The sequence below is a fragment of the Anomaloglossus baeobatrachus genome, chromosome 4, assembly GCF_048569485.1.
Source record: "Anomaloglossus baeobatrachus isolate aAnoBae1 chromosome 4, aAnoBae1.hap1, whole genome shotgun sequence".
Taxonomy (NCBI): domain Eukaryota; kingdom Metazoa; phylum Chordata; class Amphibia; order Anura; family Aromobatidae; genus Anomaloglossus; species Anomaloglossus baeobatrachus.
The window spans coordinates 27,212,842-27,237,601 of record NC_134356.1 but is presented as its reverse complement, the minus strand read 5'-3'; the positions used below and the strand labels follow the sequence as shown (position 1 = coordinate 27,237,601).

The window sequence follows — 24,760 nt, the reverse complement described above, 5'->3', positions numbered from 1 at the left end:
TGCGGAATAAGGTGTCGCTCTTTCTGGTGTGCCCAAACAGCTGTACCTTGCCTTGTCAACTGTTGGACTGACTTGTCTGATGGCTGCTGCTTTATCTGCTTCTGAATTAAACAAACGTTCAAGTGAGTTAGTAGGGACATGAGCATCGACATGAAATACAGTGGTCTTGGTAGTTTGAATATTCCCTTCAATGTCTTGCCACACTTCCCTGACCATCTCAAACACATTTTGCTGTTCCTCTCCCCATTGGAACTCATATTTTTTCCTCGTTACGTTGTACAAATGAGCCAACATTTGTCCCAAATGAGGGATATGTTGTCTCCAAAAATCAAACAATCCAATATAAGACTGAGTCTTCTGTTTGGATTTAGGGACCAGAAAATTAATAATTTTCTGTCTGGCATTGGGCAAGATCTCTCTGTGCCCCTTGTTCCACTGAATCCCTAGACATGTTACCACCTGAGACGGTCCTTGAACCTTGGCATCACTGACCTCCCATCCTTTACTCCACATATGAGCAACCAGTTTTGTCAATTGATCTTTCACACTTTGCTCATCTTGTCCTTGTATCATTATATCATTGATATAATGTGAGATCTGCATTTCCTTATGACAAGACATAACCCCAAAGGAGAATTTTCCTTCGGTTAGATTAAGAGTCATCCCTTTTAGGACATCAATTCCCAAAATATATTCTGGTATAGGAACTACCAGCACCGTATACTTCTTGATAGGTAAATTACCTATCTTCAAAGCTACCTGTGTCTGAACCCCGGTGATCACTTGACCACCTAGTCCAGCAATTTTTACTCTAGGTCCTTTTATTTTTTCTGGGTTTCCATGAATTAAAGTAGCCTCCGCCCCCGTGTCAATCAAAGCTGGGACTCTTTGAACATTTCCCCCTTTCCAATGTATGCTAAGATTGACGTAGGGACGTTCGTCCCTTTTTATCAATAGGGGGGCTTGGCTGGCTACCTATGGTAAATCACTTCCTTCTGAACTTTCATTTACACAGACTTCAGTCTGTGTATTAGCCCTTCCTTCCGTGACCTTTGTGGCCACGGCTGCAGCCAGTTCTTCCCATGGATAAACTGACTGAAAATCTTCCCAAGACACATTCTTTGGGGGTTTTTCCCCTTTTCCCTCTGATTTCTTTACCTTGGGGGTTTTTGAACCCCCTTCCACATTTTTAGTGGTCACTTTCTTTGTGGATAGAACTTTCTGTTTGTACAACTTCCATAATTCTCCTGTCTCCTTTCCATCAATCCTTTCCTTATTGATCCCGGCTTTAAGCAAAGCCTGGAACATGTCTTTGCGAGACACCCGTGGGGCGTCCCCTACTGATTTCTCTTTCCAATCAGGATTGTTTAGCATACTGTTACCAACATGGCCTCCAGGGGACGATTTATCCCACTGTCCCATATCCTGTAACTCCCTCATCCTCCCTAGAACTACACCGATTGATTCTCCAGTCAGCGCTACAGTTAAGGTTAAAATAACTGTGTTGTATGCTGGAGGAGCATGTTTAAGCAGCCTATTTCTTATGCTGGCTGTCAATGGGTACTGGAGATAATCATCATCCATTCCAAAAAGAGGAAGAGCATTCCTCATTGCTTCTTCCTTCAGCCTTTCCATACCATCTTTTAAGGTATACCAAGGTTTATCATTGATAGGAAAGTCTGCTTCTGATGGATATTTGTCCAGAAAAGCATGGGCTAAGATCATGATTAAGTTTTGAGTACCATGCTCATTATGATCAACAAAATTATTTTTTATTGATCTCTGAATTACTGGGTCTTGAGACATGGTGACAAATTTTGCCACGTCTCCAGCGTCAAAGTGCACTCCACCTCCTCCGAGATCGTGCACCCTGACCAACCAGGGAATTTCTCCTTCTCCTGGTTTTTGTCTAAACTGTGTTAAAATGCTATCAACTTCTCCTTGAGAGTAATCTTCAATGGTTACTCGATTTTTTACATGAGGAATCGTTCTCTCATTTATGATGGCATTACCATCTTCGTCATATTGCAGATTCCCCTGACCATCCCGGACATGTTCCCGGATGATCTCATTTTCTGTCCTCTCTAGGCGCCTCCTTACTGGATTAGCCTGAATCTTTCCTTTATGGTAATCCTCCTCATCAGATGATGAAGATGAATCCCACACATCCCCATCCCAAGTATCGGGATCCCAGTTTATAGAAGCTGAGACGATACTTTTATGTACTTTGGTTTTATTTACTTTTCCTCTTCTTTTCTTGTACTTATTTTGAGCAATTTTTATGGCAGCTTTTTGTGCCACATTCTGATAATGTTCCAATTTATCCTTCAACAGTCTGGTATTACATTCCATAACTGTTTTCAGGCCACCTAATTCTATCATCTTTTGTTCCACCTGGGAACTTTTCTTCTGCATATTTAGATTACGCTCATGCATTACACTATATGCACTTGCCAAAATCCAGATGTGCCGTGCTAAAGACACAACATCACCTGTTTTCACAGGGACACTACCGAATACATTCACAACATCAGTAGCTTCACTACCCATAAGCTTATCCTGCCATTGTTTGTGCCGTGCTAAAGACACTACATCACCTGTTTTCACAGGGACACTACCGAATACATTCACATCAGTAGCTTCACTACCCTTAAGCTTGTCCTGCCATTGTTCTGCCAATTCACAAGACACTACATCACCTGTTTTCACAGGGGCACCACTGAGTACATTCACAACATCAGTAGCTTCAATACCCTTAAGCTTATTCTGCCATTGTTCTGCCAATCCACAATTGACCAATTCATGTGCTATAAGATTGTAGGGAGCCTCAGTCCAGCCGGGGATCTCCACAACAACCTCCTTAACATTATCCTTACGTTTTCTGAACATTTTCACACTATGCAAAAAGATTGAAAAAATATATCTGGAAATTTGCCAAATATATGTTTTTAACTTCTAAATTACAAAAATTCGTTTAATTACTTCTTATAGAAGTAATCCTGCCGACTACGCCAATTTATGTCTTGCTAAATTCTACTAAGAAGGGGGCTGAAAGCCCGTACTTACGAAGCGCTCACTGATATCCTAATCAGGCACGAATACTAATATTCTTTATAGCAAGATACTATTTATTTTAATAGCACATGAATATAATCAATGGTACATAGGCATTTAGAATCTTATAGTCATAGAAACTTATACAATAACAGAAATATGCATCAACATTACCGTTATGTTGTAGCAATCCTTTCACATCGGAGGGAACTCGAGTTAAGATAAGGAATCAACATGGCATCTTGCATCACAGGAACAGTGCGTACGTACACTCCAATGTCCTGGAAGGTATTTCCCTACCTTAAGCGAGTTCCGTGTATATTTTATAGGAAAATATTGTAGGTTGTGTCTAAATGGTCACCAGCATATGACAGCTGAGTCATGTTCATGTAACTTGACCACAAAATGTTGTAGGTAACGGCAGCTTCCTGCACATTTCCAGCACATCCTGTCAGTTGACAACTGGCTGACCACAGTTTAGTGAAATATTGCAATGAGCCGTAAATTTCATCCTTAAAACTGTCTTTAAGCTAACCACAAGTTTCCTGTAAGTGGAACTGTAAATGTTACTTCCTTTATCTTCAACTGCTTCAAGACATGTGTGACATATATTCCTTGGTAATCATTTTGGCCCTCCAAAGGACATCTTCTTTGATACTGAATTATTGATGGATCAAATAATATCTGGGATCACTCCTATCTTTTGATCATGATCCCTATCTAATAGTCATTCAAACTTCAGTCATATCACATTGGTATCACAGGCTGCTGCTGTGTGCTTGACCCTCAGGCCAAAATTTGCCAGCCAGCCCCTGCTCACATGTGATGTAATGCCGAAAGAACTGTGGAAACTGTTCAGTAAAAGACTTGCTTAATAAGGACTGGTGGTCTCGGTGTCAGTCTACACTGCTGTCTGGTCCTGGCCTGCCAAAGGCAATGGTGACATGCGGTCTGCTAAGAGGCATGACCTACACCACACATGTCCATGCACCCAGCCAGAGCCACGGTTTTCATGTAGTGTTCGGGGGCGTCTGGAGTCAATCCCTCGCCCGCCCCTACCACCTCGTGCCACCCTACATGTCTCCAGAGATGTTGTGCTTTCACCTAAGCAGTTGGTGTCATCTATAAAATAGAGCAGATACTCTGCTGTAAAGGCCGGGAATGGAGATGGCGAAGCAACCGGAATTTAAACCCCTTAGATAATATAGCTGAGAGAAGCGGCAGAGGTGTGAGGTGACCTCTGTGAGGCCGGCCTCATTCATCCATGTCTCACAATCTGAGAATGGGTTGTGATGTACAGACTGGTTACAAGTCTCCAGACCAGGGCCATCTTAAGGGGAACCTATCACCAGTTTTTTAGCCTATAAACTGCAGCCACCACTATTGGGCTTTTATAAACAACATTCTAACATGCTGTATATAAGGGCCCAGGCCGCTGTGTAGAACATAAAAATTACTTTATAATACTCACCTAAACTGGTCGCTGCTGTGAATGTGGGTCAAATTGGTGTCTTCGTCCTCCGGTGCCGACGCCTCCTCTTTCAGCCATCTTTGTCCTCCATCTTCTGAAGCCGTGGTGCATGACGCGTCCTAAGTCATTCAGACTCGCCGGCATTCAGGACCTGAGCAGGGCAGATCAAAGTATTGTAGTGCGCATGCGCGGGACCGGCGAGTGTGGATGACGTAGACGCTTCATGCAGGATTCAGAAGGAGGATGAAGATCGCCGAAAGAGGAGGCGCCACCACCAGAGGACAAAGATGCCCATTTGAGCCACATCCACCATAACGACCGGTTTAGGTGAGTATTATAAAGTGTTTATGTTGTACACAGCGGCCTGGACTCTTATATACAGCATGTTAGAATTCTGTATATAAGAGCCCGGTGGTGGTGGCCACATCTTATAGGTAAAAAACCGGTGACAGGTTCCCTTTAACAGCATTTTGGGCCCCTGGGCAAACCACTGTGCTGGGACCTCTACGACAACCACTTACAGGAATAAAAAGTAAATGGCGATAATATTAAATATATTTATTTTATTGGCACGTCAACAAAACTGGTGTGAGCACATTAAAAACATTGAAGTGATCAACATGATAAACACCTGAACAATACACAAGGCTCGACAAACACAATCCTCAGTAAGTCATACATTATATGGCACACTATGGAGGTATGGATTTTGTTTTCAGAGAATTTTTCTTATTGGCTTGAATTCATTGGTCTTCAGGATGTCACTTTCCATGCACATGAGGGAAGCCAGTGGAAACGGTGATTACGAAGCAGATTTTTTAGAAGTTTCAGTTTTGAAAAAGTACGTTCTCCAGTAGAGTTGGTCACCGTCAAGCACATGAATTGAGTGCAATTTCAACATTTGGGAATTCAGATTTCAATTTTTTTTTTTAGTCCTATACAGGAAATGTAGCGCCCCTGAACTACTCAGGGCACTACTAGGTACTGCATCCTCACCTGGATGCAGGGCCTACCCCCAGGGACCTGTAACACCAGTGCCAGTAACATCTGCACACACACAAAATCCCAGTTTCCACTCCACACCAAGGGTAATTGGCTAGTCAGACACCACAGGGATGGCCACCTAGAGAGCGGAGCCAGTCCAGGGGACTAGACAGCCTGGTGGGAGGGAACAGTCAGTCAAGTCAGGAGAGTGAAAGTGAATGGAAGTGCCTCAAGCTGGGTCGTGCAATGGTGACCCGAGTACACCCAAGTACCACTGGAACCAGAGCACTGATGGGGCACAGGGTCCTAGGTCAGGCGCCAGCTTCACGCGGCCTGGCAAATACCTGCACAATGAGGGGACCTTCACTGACCCACAGATCCGGGGGTATCGGCAGTAACAAGCGGATCAGGGTTCGGGACCACGGACCAACCTTACAGGGTCCACAATGCCCACCATACGTACAAGGAGACTGCCAAAAGACAGTTGGGACTCAGACTTCATGCTACGGGGACCCAACCACACTGAGGGTGCTGGGGACAGAGCAACTGAGTCATCAAACGAACTACAAGGACCTGAACCAGCCGTCCAAGGGTCCAGAGTGAGTAAAACTGTTAACTTACACCCCACAGTGTGGCCTCCCTTCTTCAGCAAAAGTCTCCACTATCTATTCCCCAGGGCCCGGCCCTACCTGTAGAGGGCCTACCACCACAGCTGCCATTACCACCAGCCCTAGGGATAACCAACCCAGCAGCAGCGGTTCCACCATCCTAACTGCAATCCGCAGGTGGCGTCACAGAAAAGACTTTAATCTCCCCTATAAATACTCCCCATTATAAAGCGTCCCCAGGGTCACGGAACCGGGCAACGGCCAGTATTCTCCCGTGACAGTATCCCCGTAAATATACGGGCCGGGAGTACCCCATAGCCCTGGGCGACAGACGAGTCTCACAATTTTCATCTTGAGTCATGTAGTGCTTGAGATGTTCACATTCATTTAAAGTGAACCTGTCGGGTGCAATATGCACCCAGAACCACGAGCAGTTCTGTGTCTGCGGTGAACGCTGAGCTGATTGTGCACTAGACCTTTCTGAAGCTTAATTGTGTCTAGCAATGACCATCTATGAAGCTAATATTGGTGCCACCTGAGTAAAAAAAGCAGTTTTTATTATTATTATTATTTATTATTATAGCGCCATTTATTCCATGGCGCTTTACAAGTGAGAGAGGGTATACGTACAACAATCATTAACAGTACAAAACAGACTGGTATAGGAGGAGAGAGGACCCTGCCCGCGAGGGCTCAGTCTACAGGGAATGGGTGATGGTACAATAGGTGAGGACAGAGCTGGTTGCGCAATGGTCTACTGGGCTGAGGGCTATTGTAGGTTGTAGGCTTGTTGGAAGAGGTGGGTCTTGAGGTTCCTCTTGAAGCTTTCCACGGTAGGGGAGAGTCTGATGTGCTGAGGTAGAGCGTTCCAGAGTATGGGGGATGCACGGGAGAAATCTTGTACACGATTGTGGGAAGAGGAGATAAGAGAGGAGCAGAGAAGGAGATCTTGTGAGGCTCTAAGGTTGCGTGCAGGTAGGTACTGGGAGACTAGGTCACAGATGTAGGGAGGAGACAGGTTGTGCATGGCTTTGTATGTCATGGTTAATGTTTTGAACTGGAGTCGTTGGGCGATGGGAAGCCAGTGAAGGAATTGGCAGAGTGGCGAGGCTGGGGAGTAGCGAGGGGAGAGGTGGATTAAGCGGGCTGCAGAGTTTAGGATAGATTGGAAGGGTGCAAGAGTGTTGGAAGGGAGGCCAGAGAGCAGGAGGTTGCAGTAGTCGAGGCGGGAGATGATGAGGGCATGCACTAATGTTTTTGCAGATTCTTGGTTAAGAAAAGCACGGATCCGGGAGATATTTTTGAGTTGTAATCGGCATGAGTTGAAGAGGGCTTGGATGTGTGGCTTGAAGGATAGAGCAGAGTCGAGGGTCACTCCAAGGCAACGAGCTTGTGAGACTGGGGTGAGTGAGCAACCGTCAAGTTTGATGGAAAGGCTTGTTGGAGGAGATGAGTGAGGAGGAGGAAAGACAATAAACTCTTTTGTCCATGTTAAGTTTTAGGAATCGCGCAGAGAAGAAGGATGAAATAGCAGACAAACATTGTGGTATTTTGGTTAGTAGAGAGGTAATGTCAGGTCCAGAGAGGTAGATCTGTGTGTCATCGGCATAGAGATGATACTGGAAGCCGTGGGACTCTATGAGCTGTCCCAAGCCGAAGGTATAGATGGAGAACAGCAGGGGTCCAAGAACTGAGCCTTGAGGGACACCGACAGATAGGGGGCGAGATGAGGAAGTGGTATGAGAATGGGAGACGCTGAAAGTTCGGTCGGTTAGGTATGAGGAGATCCAAGATAGGGCCAAGTCTGTGATGCCCAGAGATGAGAGAATCTGTAGTAGGAGGGAATGGTCTACTGTGTCAAAGGCAGAGGACAGGTCCAGGAGGAGGAGGATAGAGTAGTGTCGCTTGGCTTTGGCGGTTAGTAGATCATTGGTGACTTTGGTTAGGGCAGTTTCGGTAGAATGATGTGGTCGGAAGCTAGATTGAAGCCGGTCAAAGAGGGAGCAGGAGGAGAGGTATGAGGACAATTCAAGATGGACATGCTGTTCCAGTAGTTTTGAGGCGTAGGGGAGAAGGGATATGGGGCGATAGTTTGACACAGAGGATGGGTCAAGGGAGGGCTTTTTGAGGATGGGTGTAATAGAGGCATGTTTAAAGCATGAAGGGAATACACCACTTGCTAGTGATAGGTTGAAGAGATGGGTTAGGGCTGGGATGAGGACTGCGGTGATGTTGGGGATGAGGTGCGATGGTAGCGGGTCCAGTGCACAGGTGGTTAGATGTGATCTTGAGAGTAGAGTGGAGAGATTGTTTTCTGTCATGGTGGAGAAGCTGGATTTGGAGGAAGAGGGATGAGTAGCTATGATAAGGGGCTGTGGTGATTGTGGGCCAAAGCTTGCTCTGATGTTGTCAATCTTCCGCTTGAAGAAAGAGGCAAAGTCTTCAGCTGAGATGAGAGGAGAGGGAGGTGGTGCCGGAGGACGGAGGAGAGAATTGAAAGTGTTGAATAGCTGTTTAGGGTTGTGAGAGAAGATATGAGTGATGAGAAGTAGGTTTGTTTTGCAGCAGTGAGTGTGGACTTGAAAGTGGTGAGGGACTCTTTATATGCAATGAAGTGCTCAGTGGAATGAGACCTCTTCCATCTGCGCTCAGCAATTCTGGAAGCCCGTCTTAGTTCTTTAGTCTGCCTTGTGTGCCAGGGTTGCCTGTTGATTGTGCGGGTTTTGGTGTGTGTGAGGGGGGCAGCTGATTCGAGAGCTGCAGAGATTGTAGTGTTGTATAAAGTTGCAGCGGCATCTGCATCATGTAGAAATGCATTGTCTGTGAGGGGGAGAAGGGACTGAGAAAGGGCGTGTAAATCAATGTCTTTGATATTTCTGCGAGGGTGTGAAAATTTGTGGAGGGGGGGTTGCATACTTGGAGAAGAGAGGGAAGAGAATGTGAGTAGGTTGTGGTCAGACAGGGGGAGAGGCAAGTTAGAGAGGTTAGATAGGGAACAGAGGCGAGTGAAGATGAGGTCCAGCGTGTGGCCATCTTTGTGAGTAGCTGCAGAAGACCATTGGGTGAGGCTGATGGAGGAAGCGAGTGTTAGAAGTTTGGAGACAGATGAGTGGGAAGTGTCAATGGGGATATTGAAATCACCCATGATGATGGTGGGGATGTCGGTTGAAAGGAAGTGTAGTAGCCAGGTGGTGAAATGGTCAAAAAAGGCAGTGGCTGGCCCTGGAGGGCGGTAAATGACAGCCAGCTGAAGGTTGGAGGGGGCGTAGATGCGTACGGAGTGCACCTCAAAAGAGGGGAGCGTGACAGAGGGTGGTAGTGGAATTGGTGTAAAGGAGCATTGGTCGGACAGGAGCAAACCAACTCCTCCACCATGCTTGTTACTGGGGCGGGGGGTGTGAGAGAGTTGGAGACCACCATAAGAAAGTGCAGCAGGAGAGGCAGTGTCAGAGGGGGTGAGCCAGGTTTCTGTGATGGCGAGGAAGGAGAGTTTATTAGTGATGAACAGATCATGAATATAGGATAGTTTGTTGCAGACAGAGCGAGCGTTCCATAGAGCTCCTGTTAGTGGGACTGGGGGAGCGGGGGCTGGGTGGATGGGTATGAGGTTAGAGAGGTTGCGGAAATTTGTGTTAGGTTGTGGATGAGGGTTTGAAGTGACAATAGGGATGTGGTGAGGAGGACCAGGATTAGGAGAGATATCTCCAGCAGTGAGGAGAAGCAGAGAGTGTTAGTAGGTGGGAGCAGGAGAGGCCGTGAGGTGGCCGTGTGTGTCTGGAGACACTGGGTGTAATATTGAGGAAAATGTCTGAGGGGAAGGTGAGATGGGTGGGGAGGATAGAAGGAGAAATGAAAAGTTCATTACTGGGTTTGGGGATCAGAGGGGGCAGTAAAAAGTGAAGTATTATAGGGGTGAGAGTGAATAGAAACACAAACATTGTTTACAGTGCCTATGTATGTGGTTACCTTCCGGTCACTTCCGGCCCATCTCTGGCCTAATTCAATGCATCATACTTATATGGTGCATACTTGTATTGGTGCAGACGAAAAGTCTTGTGCAGACTTTTAGTTGCCCCACTATATACACATACAAGTGCACTCAGCTGTGAAGGGGTGGGTTGCAAGACTAACCCCTTGATCACTCAATCAAAGAAAAAAAAAAAAAAACAAGATGCAGCTTTAGGCTGGTTTCACACTATGTCTTTTTAACATCCGTTGAAAACGTTATTTTAGCGGAAGTACGGATCCAGTGCAAATGCGTTTTCATTTCAATGCATTTGCAATGGACTCGCGTCCACCTGCGTTCACCTGCGTTTGCGTGCGTTATAGTGAGGATCCGGTGACTTGCAGTTTTTTAACATGTTTCAAAAACGCTACTTGTAGCGTTTTTGAGCTGCGTCAAAATACTGCAAGTCACCGGATCCGCACTATAACGCACGCGAACGCAGGTGAACGCTGGCGTGCTGATAGACAGGATCCTGCTTTTGTACTGAGCATGCCCAGAAAGTACTGAGCATGCCCAGAACCAGTCTCGCGTGATCTGTCTCTCTCTCCTCCTCCCTCCCTCACCCTCTCTCTCTCTATCTGTCTTTCCCCCTTCCTCCCTCCCTCCCTCTCCACCTGAGAGCTGCGGACACTCGTAACCAAGGTAAATATCGGGTAACCACTTCTCTTAGTTACCCGATGTTTACGTTGGTTACGCGTGCAGGCAGCCCTGCTCCTAGCAGCTGCAGACACTCGTAACCAAGATAAATATCGGGTATCCAAGGCCGATGTTTACCTTGGTTACCAGCGTCTGCAGCTGTCAGAAGCCTCCTCCCAGTCTAGTTCCCCTCACTCCCGATCACATGACTCCAATGCCCGCCCCTAAACATCCAGTGCAGGATCCTGCAAAATAACAGATGCGTTTGCATACGTTATTTGCTGTAAAAGCAGGATCCGTACTTCCGCTAAAAAAACGTTTTCAACGGATGTTAAAAAGACGTAGTGTGAAACCAGCCTAACATAGGCAAAATAAACAAAGGTCATAAAAGGGGGATGCAAAACAGGGGGGGAAAGATCACAGTGAGATGCTGGAGGCTGTCAGGAAGATATTGAAGCAAAGAAAGAACAGGTCAGATATAGTGCAAAAGTAGAGTGCATGAATTGACATACTAGGTATTAGAACACAGCAGAGCAAAGTGGAGTGGAAATCAGTTCATGGGAAAGTAGAGTGCATGAATTGACATACCTGTGGGAAGATAGACATGGTGATTAGATGATGGCAGATGATAGATGACCAAGTGCATCATAATATCTCTGGCCTAATTCAATGCATCATACTTATATGGTGCATACTTGTATTGGTGCAGACGAAAAGTTTGAACTATTACATGAGATGCAGTGCCTTACGAAAGTATTCACCCCCTTCCCCCCCCCCCCCCCCTTGAATTGTTCAACCTTTCCCCACATTTCATTCTTCAAACAGAATGGTAAAAATTTTAAATTTTATGGCGAAGAATCAACAACAAGTGGGACACAATAATGAAGTTGAATATTGCTTATTTTACATTTTTTGTAAAAAATTGAAAATTGGGGCGTGCAATATTATTCGGTCCCTTTAAGTTAATACTTTGTAGCGCCACCTTTTTTGCGATTACAGCTGCGGTCTTTTGGGGTATGTGTCTATCAGTTTTGCACATCGAGAGACTGAAATTCTCGCCCATTCTTCCCTTGTAAACAGCTGGAGCTGAGTGAGGTTGGATGGAGTGCGTTTGTGAACAGCAGTTTTCAGCTCTTTCTACAGATTTTCGATTGGGTTCAGGTCTGGACTGTGACTTGGCCATTCTAAAGGCCCTGTCACACACAGAGATAAATCTGCGGCAGATCTGTGGTTGCTGTGAAATTGTGGACAATCAGTGCCAGGTTTGTGGCTGTGTACAAATGGAACAATATGTCCATGATTTCACTGCAACCACAGATCTGCCAAAGATTTATCTCTGTGTGTGACGGGGCCTTAACACCTGGATACATTTATTTATGAACCATTCCATTGTAGATTTTACTTTGTTTGGGATCATTGTCTTGTTGGAAGACAAATCTCCGTCCCAGTCTCAGGTCTTTTGTAGACTCAAACAGGTTTGCTTTAAATATGGTCCTGTTTTTGTCTCCATCCATCTTCCCATCAATTTTAACCATCTTCCATGTTCCTGCTGAAGCAAAGCAGACTCAAACCATGATGCTGCCACCACCATGTTTGACAGTGGGGATGGTGTGATGAGCTGTGTTGCTTTTATGCCAAACATATTGTTTGGTATTGTGTCCAAAAAGTTCTATTTTGGTTTCAGCTGACCAGAGACCTTCTTCCAAATGTTTGGTGTCTCCCAGGTGGCTTTTGGCAAACTTTAAATGACACTTTTTTATGGATATCTTTGAGAAATGGCTTTCTTCTTGCCACTCTTCCATAAAGGCCAGATTTGTGCAGTGTACAACTGATTGTTGTCCTATGGACAGACTCTCCCACCTCAGCTGTAGATCTCTGCAGTTCATCCAGAGCGATCATGGGCTTCTTGGCTGCATCTCTGATCAGTCTTCTCCTTGTTTCAGATGAAAGTTTGGATGGACAGCCGGGTCTTGGTAGATTTGCAGTGGTATGATACTCCTTCCATTTCAATATGATCGCTTGCACAGTGCTTCTTGGGATGTTTAAAGTTTTGGAAATCTTTTTGCAACCAAATCCGGCTTTAAACTTCTCCACAACAGTATCACGGACCTGCCTGTTGTGTTCTTTGGTCTTCATGATGCTATCTGCGCCTTAAACAGAACATGAGACTATCACAGAGCAGGGGCATTTATACGGATACTTGATGACACACAGGTGGATTATATTTATCATCATCAGTCATTTAGGACAACATTGGATCATTCAGAGATCCTCAATGAACTTCTGGAGTGAGTTTGCTGCACTGAAAGTAAAGGGGATGAATAATATTGCATGCCGCAATTTTCAGTTTATTTTTTACAAAAGTTTAAAGGGAACCTGTTGCCATTTTTATGGCCTATAAGCTGCGGCCACCACCACTGGGCTCTTATATACAGCATGTTAGAATGCTGTATACAAGAGCGCAGGCCGTTGAGAACATAAAAAACACTTTATAATATTCACCTAAATCGGTCGCTGCGGTGCTGGTTGGCCTGGTGAGTGGCGCCTCCTCTCTCGGCCATCTTGCTCCTCTGTCTTCTGAAGCCTGTGTGCATGACGCTTCCACGTCATACACACTCGCCGGCACTGAGGTCCTGCGCAGGCGCACTTTGATCTGCCCTGCTCAGGGCAGATCAAAGTATTGTAGTGCGCCTGTTCAAGGACCTCAGTGGCGGCGAGTGTGTATGACGTGGACCACTTTTTCCACTTTGTAATTGACCAACCTCTCTTCCTTTTGATGTTCTTCTTCTGACTGTCCACCCGTCCTTCGTTATCAGCCTGCGATCCTAACATCATTGTAGCTCATCTTACTAACAGCACTGCAGTTATCACATCCCCACAAGATTACAAGCTCTATACACATCGCAGGCACTCATTTTATCGGAGATACTAAATAAAGCTTGTATTTATATATAATTTTATGCCAAATTGTCTATATACATGACATTTCAGCATTTTTTTTTGCATATTTTTACTTTTGAATCAAACTAAGAGTGACCTCTGACATGTCACGTGCTCGACCTTGGCGCATTTTGAAATGTGGACTTTTTTGAGATGCCTGCGCCTTTGTGGGTTTTTTTCCTGATTAATGAGGTTGGAATACCTTGAGATGCTTAGGAAATAAATCTTAGGAATCATCTTGTGTCTCCTGCATCCTTTTTACCGTATTTCAATCCGTCAAGTATTGAAAGGGTTAAGGTAAATGTCTATTCTGCAGTGATGTAACAGGTAGTTGTAATCTCAGCTGCAGCCACAACCTTCTCCTGTAAATATTCACTTTTCACTCCTCCCTATGCCGGCTATAGCTCATACTTATGCTGACTATGTTGAAGGAGCTCAGCGCTGCATAGCTGTGGTGTTTCAATTGCAGCTGCGAAGTTTACTACTGAAGAAACAAAGGAGTGCTTTTTGTTTGTCTTTTCCCACCTGTTTCTTACCTTCCAGCTGCGCAGGTGGAAGTCATGCATATTTCCTATTTTAAGCTTTCTGCTTATCCACATTGTAGACAGAATGCTGCCAATCAGTGGTCTGGTTATACAGAGCTCAGCATTCAGAAAACTGGTAATGAAGCTGTGCATCAGAAAAAAACGTTTTTAATAAAAAATGCAGGACCCATTAAAGTAAGTGGTGTTGTTTCTATTGCAGCTGCGAAGGTCCCTACTGAAGATACTAAGGAGTGCTTTTGTTGTTTTTCCCCACCCGTTTGTCTCACCTTCCAGCAGCGGAGATAGAAGTCACGTGTATTTCCTACAACTCTCCTCAATCATCTCTCGTGTGACCATCGGCAGCTGATATACTCTAAAGTTCTTGTGTGATACACAACTTAATCTGGTGAGCATAAATCCCTTATCTATTCACAATTGTGTTATGGTATCACCGTATTGTGCTTTTCTTGCTCCTTCTTTCTCTCTGTACCCACCACTGATTGGCAGCTTTCAGCTTATGTACATTGTAGACTGAATGCTGCCAATCAGTGGCCTGGGTGGGGTTATACAGAGCTCAGCATTCAGAAAACTTGTAGCTGTGCAACAGAGGAAACAGTTTTTAATAATAAATGCAGGACCCAGTGAAGTAAGTGACACAACTCTGAAATCAGGGTTTCTGCCCCTACATCACGTTACTCTCACAAGGGGTATTAAACAACTGGTGGCAGATTCCTATTAAGGAGTTAAAGATGCGGTTCACCCATTTTTTTGCTACATCCGTATAACATTGAGAAACAATATTTTCCTTTCGCCACGACAGCACCCACGAGAGAGGGATCCGCCCCCTTCAGGACAGGAAACCTACAGATAAAAAAGGGGCAGTCCCCCTCCCTCATCAGTTGGTTTCCTGTCCTGCATGGAGAGGAACCTGCAGTGCCTGGGTCCTGTTGAGTCTGTGCGGTCTCCTAGGGAACGGCGGAGCTCTGGATCCGGAAGCACGGTCGGTGGAGCTCCCTTCGTGGACTCCGTCCTCCGGTGCACCTCGTCCTCTTTCTCCTGCCCGGCTTTGCCTCCGGGAGATATGACGCCTGCAGCAGGGTGTGCTTCTCCCAGACGGGTGCGCGGCAGGGGGGGCCCTGCCGCGTCGAAGGTGCACGCTTCCCTGCTGCAGTGACCCGGATGTAATCCAGGAGCTCTTCCGGGGGAGCGGCCGGGAAGGTTCCTAGTGAAGCCCGTGGTCCCCTCCATCCGGGCCGGTCGCTGCGGTGCGGGTGAGTACATGGCGGTTGGGCCAGTGCCTCTCCCTGACGCGTGCCTGCGTCTTCACCGCCTGTGTGGCCTATGCGCTGGGCCTGCTGCGTCCAGCGTCGGTGTCCCAAACGCTGTGCTCCTGCTTTTGCGGTTCAGGGGGGGGGCTCGGCTGTCGATCTCTGCCAGCCCTTCCCCCTGCCCTTCTGTCCGGGGATTGCTCCCCTTCTCGGTCAGTCCCTCTGCCGGCGGCGTCCCTCCTGCTGTGCTGTGGCCGGCGTCCTGGTGGTGTCTGCCCTGGGGTGTGCGCCGGGGTGCCCTCTGGGTCTGTTCTCGGTGGCCTCTGTGCCTCCTGCCTCTGAGCTCCTGGGCCCCTGGGTCCTCCTGACTCCTATGGCCTCCTGGCCTCGGTGGACCTTGGCCCTGTGGTCCTGGCCCCTGTGTCCTGGCCCTGGCCTCTGTGGCCTCCGGGCCTGTGTGGCCTCCGGACCTCTTGCCTTCTGGTGGCCTCCTGGCTTCTGTGGCCTTCTGGTGGCCTCCTGGCTTCTGTGGCCTTCTGGTGGCCTCCTGGCTTCTGTGGCCTTCTGGTGGCCTCCTGGCTTCTGTGGCCTTCTGTGGCCTTCTGGTGGCCTCCTGGCTTCTGTGGCCTTCTGGTGGCCTCCTGGCTTCTGTGGCCTTCTGGTGGCCTCCTGGCTTCTGTGGCCTCAGGCCTCCTGGCTTCTGTGGCCTCGGGCCTCCTGGCTTCTGTAGCCTCGGGCCTCCTGGCTTCTGTGGCCTCGGGCCTCCTGGCTTCTGTGGCCTCGGGCCTCCTGGCTTCTGTGGCCTCGGGCCTCCTGGCTTCTGTGGCCTCGGGCCTCCTGGCTTCTGTGGCCTCGGGCCTCCTGGCTTCTGTGGCCTCCTGGCTTCTGTGCCCTCATGGCCTCCTGGCTTCTGTGGCCTTCTGGTGGCCTCCTGGCTTCTGTGGCCTTCTGGTGGCCTCCTGGCTTCTGTGGCCTTCTGGTGGCCTCCTGGCTTCTGTGGCCTCGGGCCTCCTGGCTTCTGTGGCCTCGGGCCTCCTGGCTTCTGTGGCCTCCTGGCTTCTGTGCCCTCATGGCCTCCTGGCTTCTGTGGCCTCATGGCCTCCTGGCTTCTGTGGCCTCATGGCCTCCTGGCTTCTGTGGCCTCCGGACCTCCTGCCTTCTGTGGCCACCTGGCCTCCTGGCTTTTGTGGCCTCGGGGCCTCCTGGCTTCTTTGCCCTTCTGCCTGTTTGTCTCGGGGCCTGTTTGCTTCGGTGCCTGTTTGCGGTACCTGTTGCCTCGGTGGTGCCTGTTTGCCTCGGTGGTGCCTGTTTGCCTCGGTGGTGCCTGTTTGCCTCGGTGGTGCCTGTTTGCCTCGGTGGTGCCTGTTTGCCTCGGTGGTGCCTGTTTGCCTCGGTGGTGCCTGTTTGCCTCGGTGGTGCCTGTTTGCCTCGGTGGTGCCTGTTTGCCTCGGTGGTGCCTGTTTGCCTCGGTGGTGCCTGTTTGCCTCGGTGGTGCCTGTTTGCCTCGGTGGTGCCTGTTTGCCTCGGTGGTGCCTGTTTGCCTCGGTGGTGCCTGTTTGCCTCGGTGGTGCCTGTTTGCCTCGGTGGTGCCTGTTTGCCTCGGTGGTGCCTGTTTGCCTCGGTGGTGCCTGTTTGCCTCGGTGGTGCCTGTTTGCCTCGGTGGTGCCTGTTTGCCTCGGTGGTGCCTGTTTGCCTCGGTGGTGCCTGTTTGCCTCGGTGGTGCCTGTTTGCCTCGGTGGTGCCTGTTTGCCTCGGTGGTGCCTGTTTGCCTCGGTGGTGCCTGTTTGCCTCGGTGGTGCCTGTTTGCCTCGGTGGTGCCTGTTTGCCTCGGTGGTGCCTGTTGGCCTCGGTGGTGCCTGTTGGCCTCGGTGGTGCCTGTTGGCCTCGGTGGTGCCTGTTGGCCTCGGTGGTGCCTGGTGGCCTCGGTGGTGCCTGGTGGCCTCGGTGGTGCCTGGTGGCCTCGGTGGTGCCCGTGTGGCCTCCTGCGCCCGTGTGGCCTCCTGCGCCCGTGTGGCCTCCTGCGCCCGTGTGGCCTCCTGCGCCCGTGTGGCCTCCTGCGCCCGTGTGGCCTCCTGCGCCCGTGTGGCCTCCTGCGCCCGTGTGGCCTCCTGCGCCCGTGTGGCCTCCTGCGCCCGTGTGGCCTCCTGCGCCCGTGTGGCCTCCTGCGCCCGTGTGGCCTCCTGCGCCCGTGTGGCCTCGGGACCTCCGGACTTCTGTGTTCAGGGCCTCGGTCCTCTGTGCCTCCTGGTCTCGTGCTCCTTGGTTTCGTGCTTCCTGGCCTCGTGCTTCTTGGCCTCGTGCTTCCTGTCCGCGTGCCTCTGTCCCTCGGTGCCTCTTGGCCTTGGGCCTCTGTGCCTCCTGGCTTCGGGCTTCTCTGCCTTGGCCTCGGTGCCTCCTGGCCTCGGTGCCTCCTGGCCTCGGTGCCTCCTGGCCTCGAGCCTATGTGCCTTGTGCTCCTGGCCGCCTGCCTCTGTGGCCTCCTGGCCTCTGTGCTTCCTTGCCTCCTGGCCTCCGGCCTTCCCGGTCTCTGGGCCCCCTGGCTTTTTCTGCCTTTGTGGCTTCTGGGCCTCTGTGGCTTCCTGGCCTTCCCGGCCTTGGACCTCGGGGCCCCGTGCCTCTGTGCCTCCGGACCCCCTGCTTCTGGGCCTCCTGGCCTCGGGCCTCTGTGTCTCCTGCCCTCGGTGCCTCGTGGCCTTTGTGCCTCGTGGCCTTTGTGCCTCGTGGCCTTTGTGCCTCGTGGCCTTTGTGCCTCGTGGCCTCTGTGCCTCGTGGCCTCTGTGCCTCGTGGACTCTGTGCCTCTTGGCCTCTGTGCCTCTTGGCCTCTGTGCCTCTTGGCCTATGTGCCTCTGGGCCTCTGTGTCTCCTACTTCGGGACTTCGTGGCCTCTGGGCTTCTGGGCCTCTGGGCTTCTGTGCCTCTGGGCTTCTGTGCCTCTGGGCTTCTGTGCCTCTGGGCTTCTGTGCCTCTGGGCTTCTGTGCCTCTTGGTCTTTGTCGTCTTGGCCCTTGTGCGTCTGTGCCTCTTGGCCTCTTGGCCCTTGTACCTCGGTGCCTCTTCCTTCTTGGCATCCGTGCCTCTGTGCCTCTTGGCCTCTATGCCTTTTCGCCTCTGTGCCTCTTCGCCTCTCTGCCTCTCTGCCTCTGGGTCTCTGGGCCTCTGGGCCTCTTGGACCCTGTGCCTCTTGGACCCTGTGCCTCTTGGACCCTGTGCCTCTTGGACTCTGTGCCTCTTGGGCTCTGTGCATCCTGCGCCTGTGCTTCTGTGCCTCGGTCCCTCCTGGTCGTGTGGGCCTGTGTTCTTCTCCTGCGTCTCTGGGTCTTGCGCTTTGGTGCTTGCTCCTTACGGCGCTCCTGCCTTGCGCCTCTGCGGTCTTGCGCCTCCCTGACCTTCCGCCTGGCCTGGCGCCTCGGGCTTCCTGCTTCTCCTCTGGGTCTCTTCTCCTCCTCGTCCAGCGCGGTGCTGTGCCTGTTCCTCTGTATCTTGGTCGCCCTTGCCTCTCCTGGGCGTGTTTGTGCCTGTCCGACACTGTCCGTTGGTCCTTCCCTCCTTGGGGCGTTCCGGTTGTTCTCCTGCTGCGCGAGGTGTCTTGGGTTCTTCCCGCGCGGGGTATTTTCTCCGTTCCTTCGTTTCGTGGGGCTCTGTCCTCGCCTCTGTCGCTCGGTCGGCCCCTTGGCGGAGGGGTTGGTCTTTGTTTTTGTTCTTTGTCTTTCAGGAGTCCGGCGGTGAGCCTCGCGTGGCGTGCCGTCCCTTGTCCCGATGGCTGTGGGCTGCTGTTCCCCTCTCGTCTGTGGTGCGGCGGGTTTCCCTAGCCTCCTCGGTGTCGGATCCTTCTCCTGGGCGGTTGCCTCCTCCTTGGATGGATGTGGCCTGTGTCTCCTTCGGTGGTATTGTACGGCTGTATTCTGCCCTCTCCGTCCGGGTTCCGGTCTTTGCCGGCTGGCCTTTGCTCTTCCGCTGTCTTCCGTTGGAGGCTTGGCCCTTCGTGTGGTTTTTTCCCTCCCTGAGTGTGTTATCTCTCTAAGTCTCTCGTGGGTGCTGTCGTGGCGAAAGGAAAAGACTAAATTACTTACGGTAATGGGATTTTCCAGAGCCCACGACAGCACCCTTTACACCCCTGCCCTTTTGTTTTCTTCACCCTTTGGGTTTGATGGTTCTACTTTTGTCTTGTATTGTTACTAATTGTGGCGGTTCCTCTCCCGGTTCTCTGCAACCAACTGATGAGGGAGGGGGACTGCCCCTTTTTTATCTGTAGGTTTCCTGTCCTGAAGGGGGCGGATCCCTCTCTCGTGGGTGCTGTCGTGGGCTCTGGAAAATCCCATTACCGTAAGTAATTTAGTCTTTCTCTCAAATACGTTCCGTTGGTAATAGTGCCTGTGAGCAGCACTATTGCGGACCGCTGTTTCCCATCGCGTGACCCCCTGGGCTCCGTGACCTCGGATCGGGTGATGTCAACTTTCTGTTCACATGACACCACCGCGGCCGGCCCCAATCTCCGTGAGTCACTGGGCTGTGGGTGGCGTTTCCCTGCTCGTCACAGCCCAGCATCGCTCCGGCTTGTTTGCTCTGGAGTGAAAGAGGAGGGAGCAGGGAGATGGACTTTCATGCTGGGCTGTGTGGAGCGGTGCAACGACGCCCACTGCCCAGTCACTCATGGAGACTGCAGCCAGCCTCAGTTGGCATGACAACACCGGATGCTGGGGGTCATGGAGCCCAGGGGTCACGTGATGGGGTAAGCGGACCACAATAGCGCTGCTCACAGGCACTATTGGCAACACAAGGTATTTGAAAGAAACCTTATTTCTCAACATTATATCGATGTGGCCCATAATGAAAAGGGGTGAACCACGCCTTTAAGTGAATAGGTGTAACTACAACATCGCTAAGTATTATCAGTTTCGTTTCCTCCTTCCCTCAACTATGAGCCACGGTGTCTGCTGATCTGGGGGTGAAGGGTTTAAGTGAATGGATGTAACTACAACATTGTTAAATATTGAGTAACATTCACATTCAGTTTCATTTCTTCCTTCTTCCGTTAGCCATGACGTCTGCTGATCTGAATGACGAGCTGCTCTGCGCCATCTGTTTATCTATTTTTAAGGATCCTGTAACGCTGAGATGTGGACACAACTTCTGCCGGGTCTGTATTGATCGTGTGCTGGATACACAGGACGAGTCTGGAGTTTATTCCTGTCCTGAATGCAGAGGAGAGTTTCAGGAGCGGCCGGCGCTGATGAGGAACATAAATCTTCATAATGTCGCAGAACGATTCCTGATTACTCAGCAAGAACAAGAGATCACCGGGATCTGCTGCACTTACTGTGTGGACTCTCCTGTACCTGCTGTTAGATTCTGTCTACACTGTGAGGCTTCTCTGTGTGAGAAACACCTGAGGGCTCACAGCAAATCACCAGAACACGTCTTATCTGATCCCAGCACTTCTCTGGAGAAAAGGAAATGTTCTGTTCATAAGAAGATCCTGGAATATTACTGCACTGAGGACGCCGCATGTATCTGTGTGTCCTGCAGTTTGATTGGGAAACATAATGGACATAAAATGGAGTCACTCGATGAGGCCTCAGAGAACAAGAAGAAGAAACTGAGACATGCTCTCCAGAAACTGACCACAAAGAGAGTGAAAGCTGCGGAAAGAGTCTGGAGTCTGGAGGAGCGCAAGAGAAAAGCTCAAGGGAAAGCAGCTGGAGAAGCCGAGAGAGTCACTGCCCTGTGTACAGACATCAGGAGACGGGTGGACGACCTGGAGAAGAAGGTCCTGAGTGAGATCTCCAGGCAGGAAAAGGAAGAGTCACGGTCACTGTCTGCTCTGATCCATCAGCTGGAAATAAAGAAGGACGAGCTGTCCAGGAAGATGAGGCACATTGAGGAGCTGTGTAACATGACTGATCCACTGACCGTCTTACAGGAACCAGACACCGGGGACTTGTGTGATCCTGAGGAGGAGGGAGGTGATGAGGACACAGGGGGACATGATAAACAGCTCCATGATGGAGATGACCTGGATGTGGCTGTGATCTCACACACATTACACACATTATGTGAGGTAATATCAGGTATAAGGAGCGGGATCTATGTGGAGGATCCTGCAGACATATTACTGGATGTAAACACAGCTGCTAATAATCTCCTTATATCAGACGACCTGAAAACTGCAACCTGGACACAGAAGTACCAGAATCGTCCAGAAACAGCAGAGAGATTCCAGTGTAATAAGGTGATGAGCAGGAGGGGATTTACCTCAGGACGCCATTACTGGGATGTGGAGGGCAGTAGATCAGGGAGGTGGAGGGTGGGGATGTGTTATCCCAGTATAGACAGGGCGGGATATCAGTCACTGATTGGAGAGAATAACAAGTCCTGGATTTTGTGTAGATATAATAATCAGTATTCAGTGAGACATGACAGTATAGAGATCCAGTTACCGGACAAGATCTCCAGTGATAGATTCAGGATCTGTCTGGATTATGGGGCCGGGCAGTTGTCCTTTTATGAGCTGTGTGACCCCATCAGACACTTACACACCTTCACTGCCGCCTTCTCCGAGCCCCTTTATGCTGCATTATGTGTATTTATGGTATATGTTGATCACTATGGAGATAACTGGGTGAAGATTAGAACATAACAGGAAAGTAACATCAGAAAATTCCTTATTTGTAAAGTAACTTTCATTGTAAACATTTTTCTGAATTCTATGATTCTATGACATAAAATACATTTCCCTCTGGAGCCTCCTGAAATCTTCCTGTGTTTCCTGACACCACTGACCTTAAGAATAGATTTTCCACAGAGATCACTTCTCAGCAGTCTCATTATCAACATTTTTGTTATGTAATCTGAGAGCAGCATAATGTGGGGGCAAAGAGTCTGATTCCAGGGATGTGTCAATTACTGAACTGCTTGTGCAGTTTTGATATAATCCCTGTCTTCACTGCTGTAGATGTAGCAGAACTCGGAATGCTGAGCTCTGTATAACCCCGCCCACACCACTGATTGGCAGTTTCCTATGTACACTGTATATTGTCAGCAATCTGCCAATCAGTGCTGGGGTCAGGTTTACACAGACTAGCTGGACTAGCCACCACATGAGACCTAATCCTCTAGTGATAATGTCCTGCTGATAAAACACTGATTGAAATTACAGCAAGCTACTGAGCAATTGACACATCCCTGGAATTAAGGGTGCTTTACACGCTGCGATATCGCTAACGAATTATCGTCGGGGTCACGGTGTTTGTGACGCACATCCGGCGCCGTTAGCGACATCGCAGCGTGTGACACATATGAGCGACCTTAAACGGTCGCAAAAGAGACAAAAATCGTTGGTTTTGGAGAGGTCGTCCTAAAACCAAAAATCGTTTTCTGCTTATTAGCGATGTTGTTCCTCGTTCCTGCGGCACCACACATCGCTGTGTGTGACACCGCAGGAGCGACGAACTTCTCCCTACCTGCCTCCACCGGCAATGCGGAAGGAAGGAGGTGGGCGGAATGTTACGTCCCGCTCATCTCCGCCCCTCCGCTTCTATTATACGCCTGCCGTGTGACGCCGCACGAACCGCCCCCTTAGAGAGGAGGTGGTTCGCTGGCCAGACCGACGTCACAGGGCAGGTAAGTGCGTGTCACGGGGGTAAGCAAGGTTGTGCGCCACGGGCAGCGATATGCCCGTGTGTCGCACAACCGACGGGGGCAGGTACGATCGCTTGCGATCTCGCTAGCGAGATCGCAGCGTGTAAAGTACCCTTTAGACTTTCTGCCCCTACAGCATGCTTCTATCATATTAAATAGCAAAAACCTGCTGCCAGATTCCCTTTAAAGACAGATACTGTGGAAAAGAGACAACATGTCCCCTGTGTACAACAGGCTCCGCTCCGGTGTTAATTATTAGACGATATAGATGATATATTCCCCTTAGGAGAGATCTCCTGATGATCAGCCGATCGCTGCTTCCGCTTCCATTTAGTAAATGATTATCTTGACTCTGACAATTGGATCCATTTGCTGTTATGATGACATGAGTTGCTGGTCACAGATCCTGTTATTTTCATCCTGTGTAGTCAGCACATTGAGCACATGAAGGTGGCGTTTTCTGAATATTGAAATCACTAGTAGCATAGCCGAGTACTATGAGGCCGGAGTCACCGCCGCCGGCTCCTGCCTGTACCCTGATAGCTATATGACTGTAACAGCCGCTACTTTCAGCCATTACGAAGGGGAGATCACAGCATAAAGATTTATACAGCTGTCATTAAAGGAGTTTTCCACTTATAGAAAAGTGATCCCCAATCGTTTCCCAGCATGTAAAATCACAAACGTAGACAGTACTCCCCCCTGCCCCGGTCCAGTGTCAGGTCGCAGCGATGTGCGTTGCAGTCATGGTGTCACCTCTGCAACCGATACGCAGAAACCAAAGCTGCGGTGGAGAACTGGTGCCGAACAGCGGGAGGGCGAGTACTAACTGTATGTTATAGGCTGGGAAACATATTGAAACTAGTTTTCTATAAGTGAAAAACCCCTTAAGTCCAAAAAATGCTGCATAAATCTTTAAACATTTAGCTCCCCCTAGTGGTGGCCAGAATTACTGTATATCGTCATACTGTTATAAAGAATCCTCATAAGCATGTAAGGATCTGACATCAGCTTCTTGTTAATGGTTTCCAGATGGCAAAAACTGAAAATATTTTAACTGTAATAAATAAAAATGACTAATGATAAGACAAATGATTGTATAACTACAGCTAAAACTGCTGATAATAAATGGTATATTATTGCACATTACTGCTGGTGTTTTTATTGTGTGTGCGGCTCGGTGAACTGGGGGCAATTTTATAAAAATGTCTCATTACTACAGGAGTAGTCATCTGGGAGAGGCGGATTCAGGGAAGAAATATATTCACCTAATGTAACCTACAGTGGGATATGATTTCTCTGTACCGTATTTTTCGTTTTATAAGACGCACCCCAAATTTGAAGCAGGAAAATAGGAAAAAAATATTTTTACTGTTAAAATTGGGATCCGTCTTATAATTCTAGTGCATCTTATATTAGCTCACCAGGGGAGAGCGGCAGTGGTGGCGCAGCTCAGGCAGGTCACAGGAGGCAGGGTCTGTGATGCTGTGGGCTCGGAGGAAGGGGTGTCGCGGGTCAGGAGGGTCAGTGGCACGAGGGTCGGCAATACAGCGGGCTCGTGGGGTGTCACGGCAGCTGGCACCATTGATCTGCTGGTGGGCTGCAGGCTCCGTGGAATCTTCGGCTGTTCA

General features: G+C 49.4%; 1 protein-coding gene across 2 annotated transcripts in view; it reads left to right on the top strand.

Moving 5' to 3' along the window:
* LOC142301105 (E3 ubiquitin/ISG15 ligase TRIM25-like) overlaps nt 1–24,278 on the top strand; it is a 32,879-nt gene extending 8,601 nt beyond the window's left edge. For both annotated transcript variants that reach the window (XM_075342127.1, XM_075342126.1), the window contains exons 2-3: nt 14,444–14,629; nt 20,528–24,278. In XM_075342127.1, coding sequence (XP_075198242.1) covers nt 20,530–22,128 — 1,599 coding nt within the window. In that variant the 5' untranslated portion in view covers nt 14,444–14,629; nt 20,528–20,529 and the 3' untranslated portion in view covers nt 22,129–24,278. The remainder of the gene's footprint in view (nt 1–14,443; nt 14,630–20,527) is intronic.
* Nucleotides 24,279–24,760: the final 482 nt, after the last annotated feature.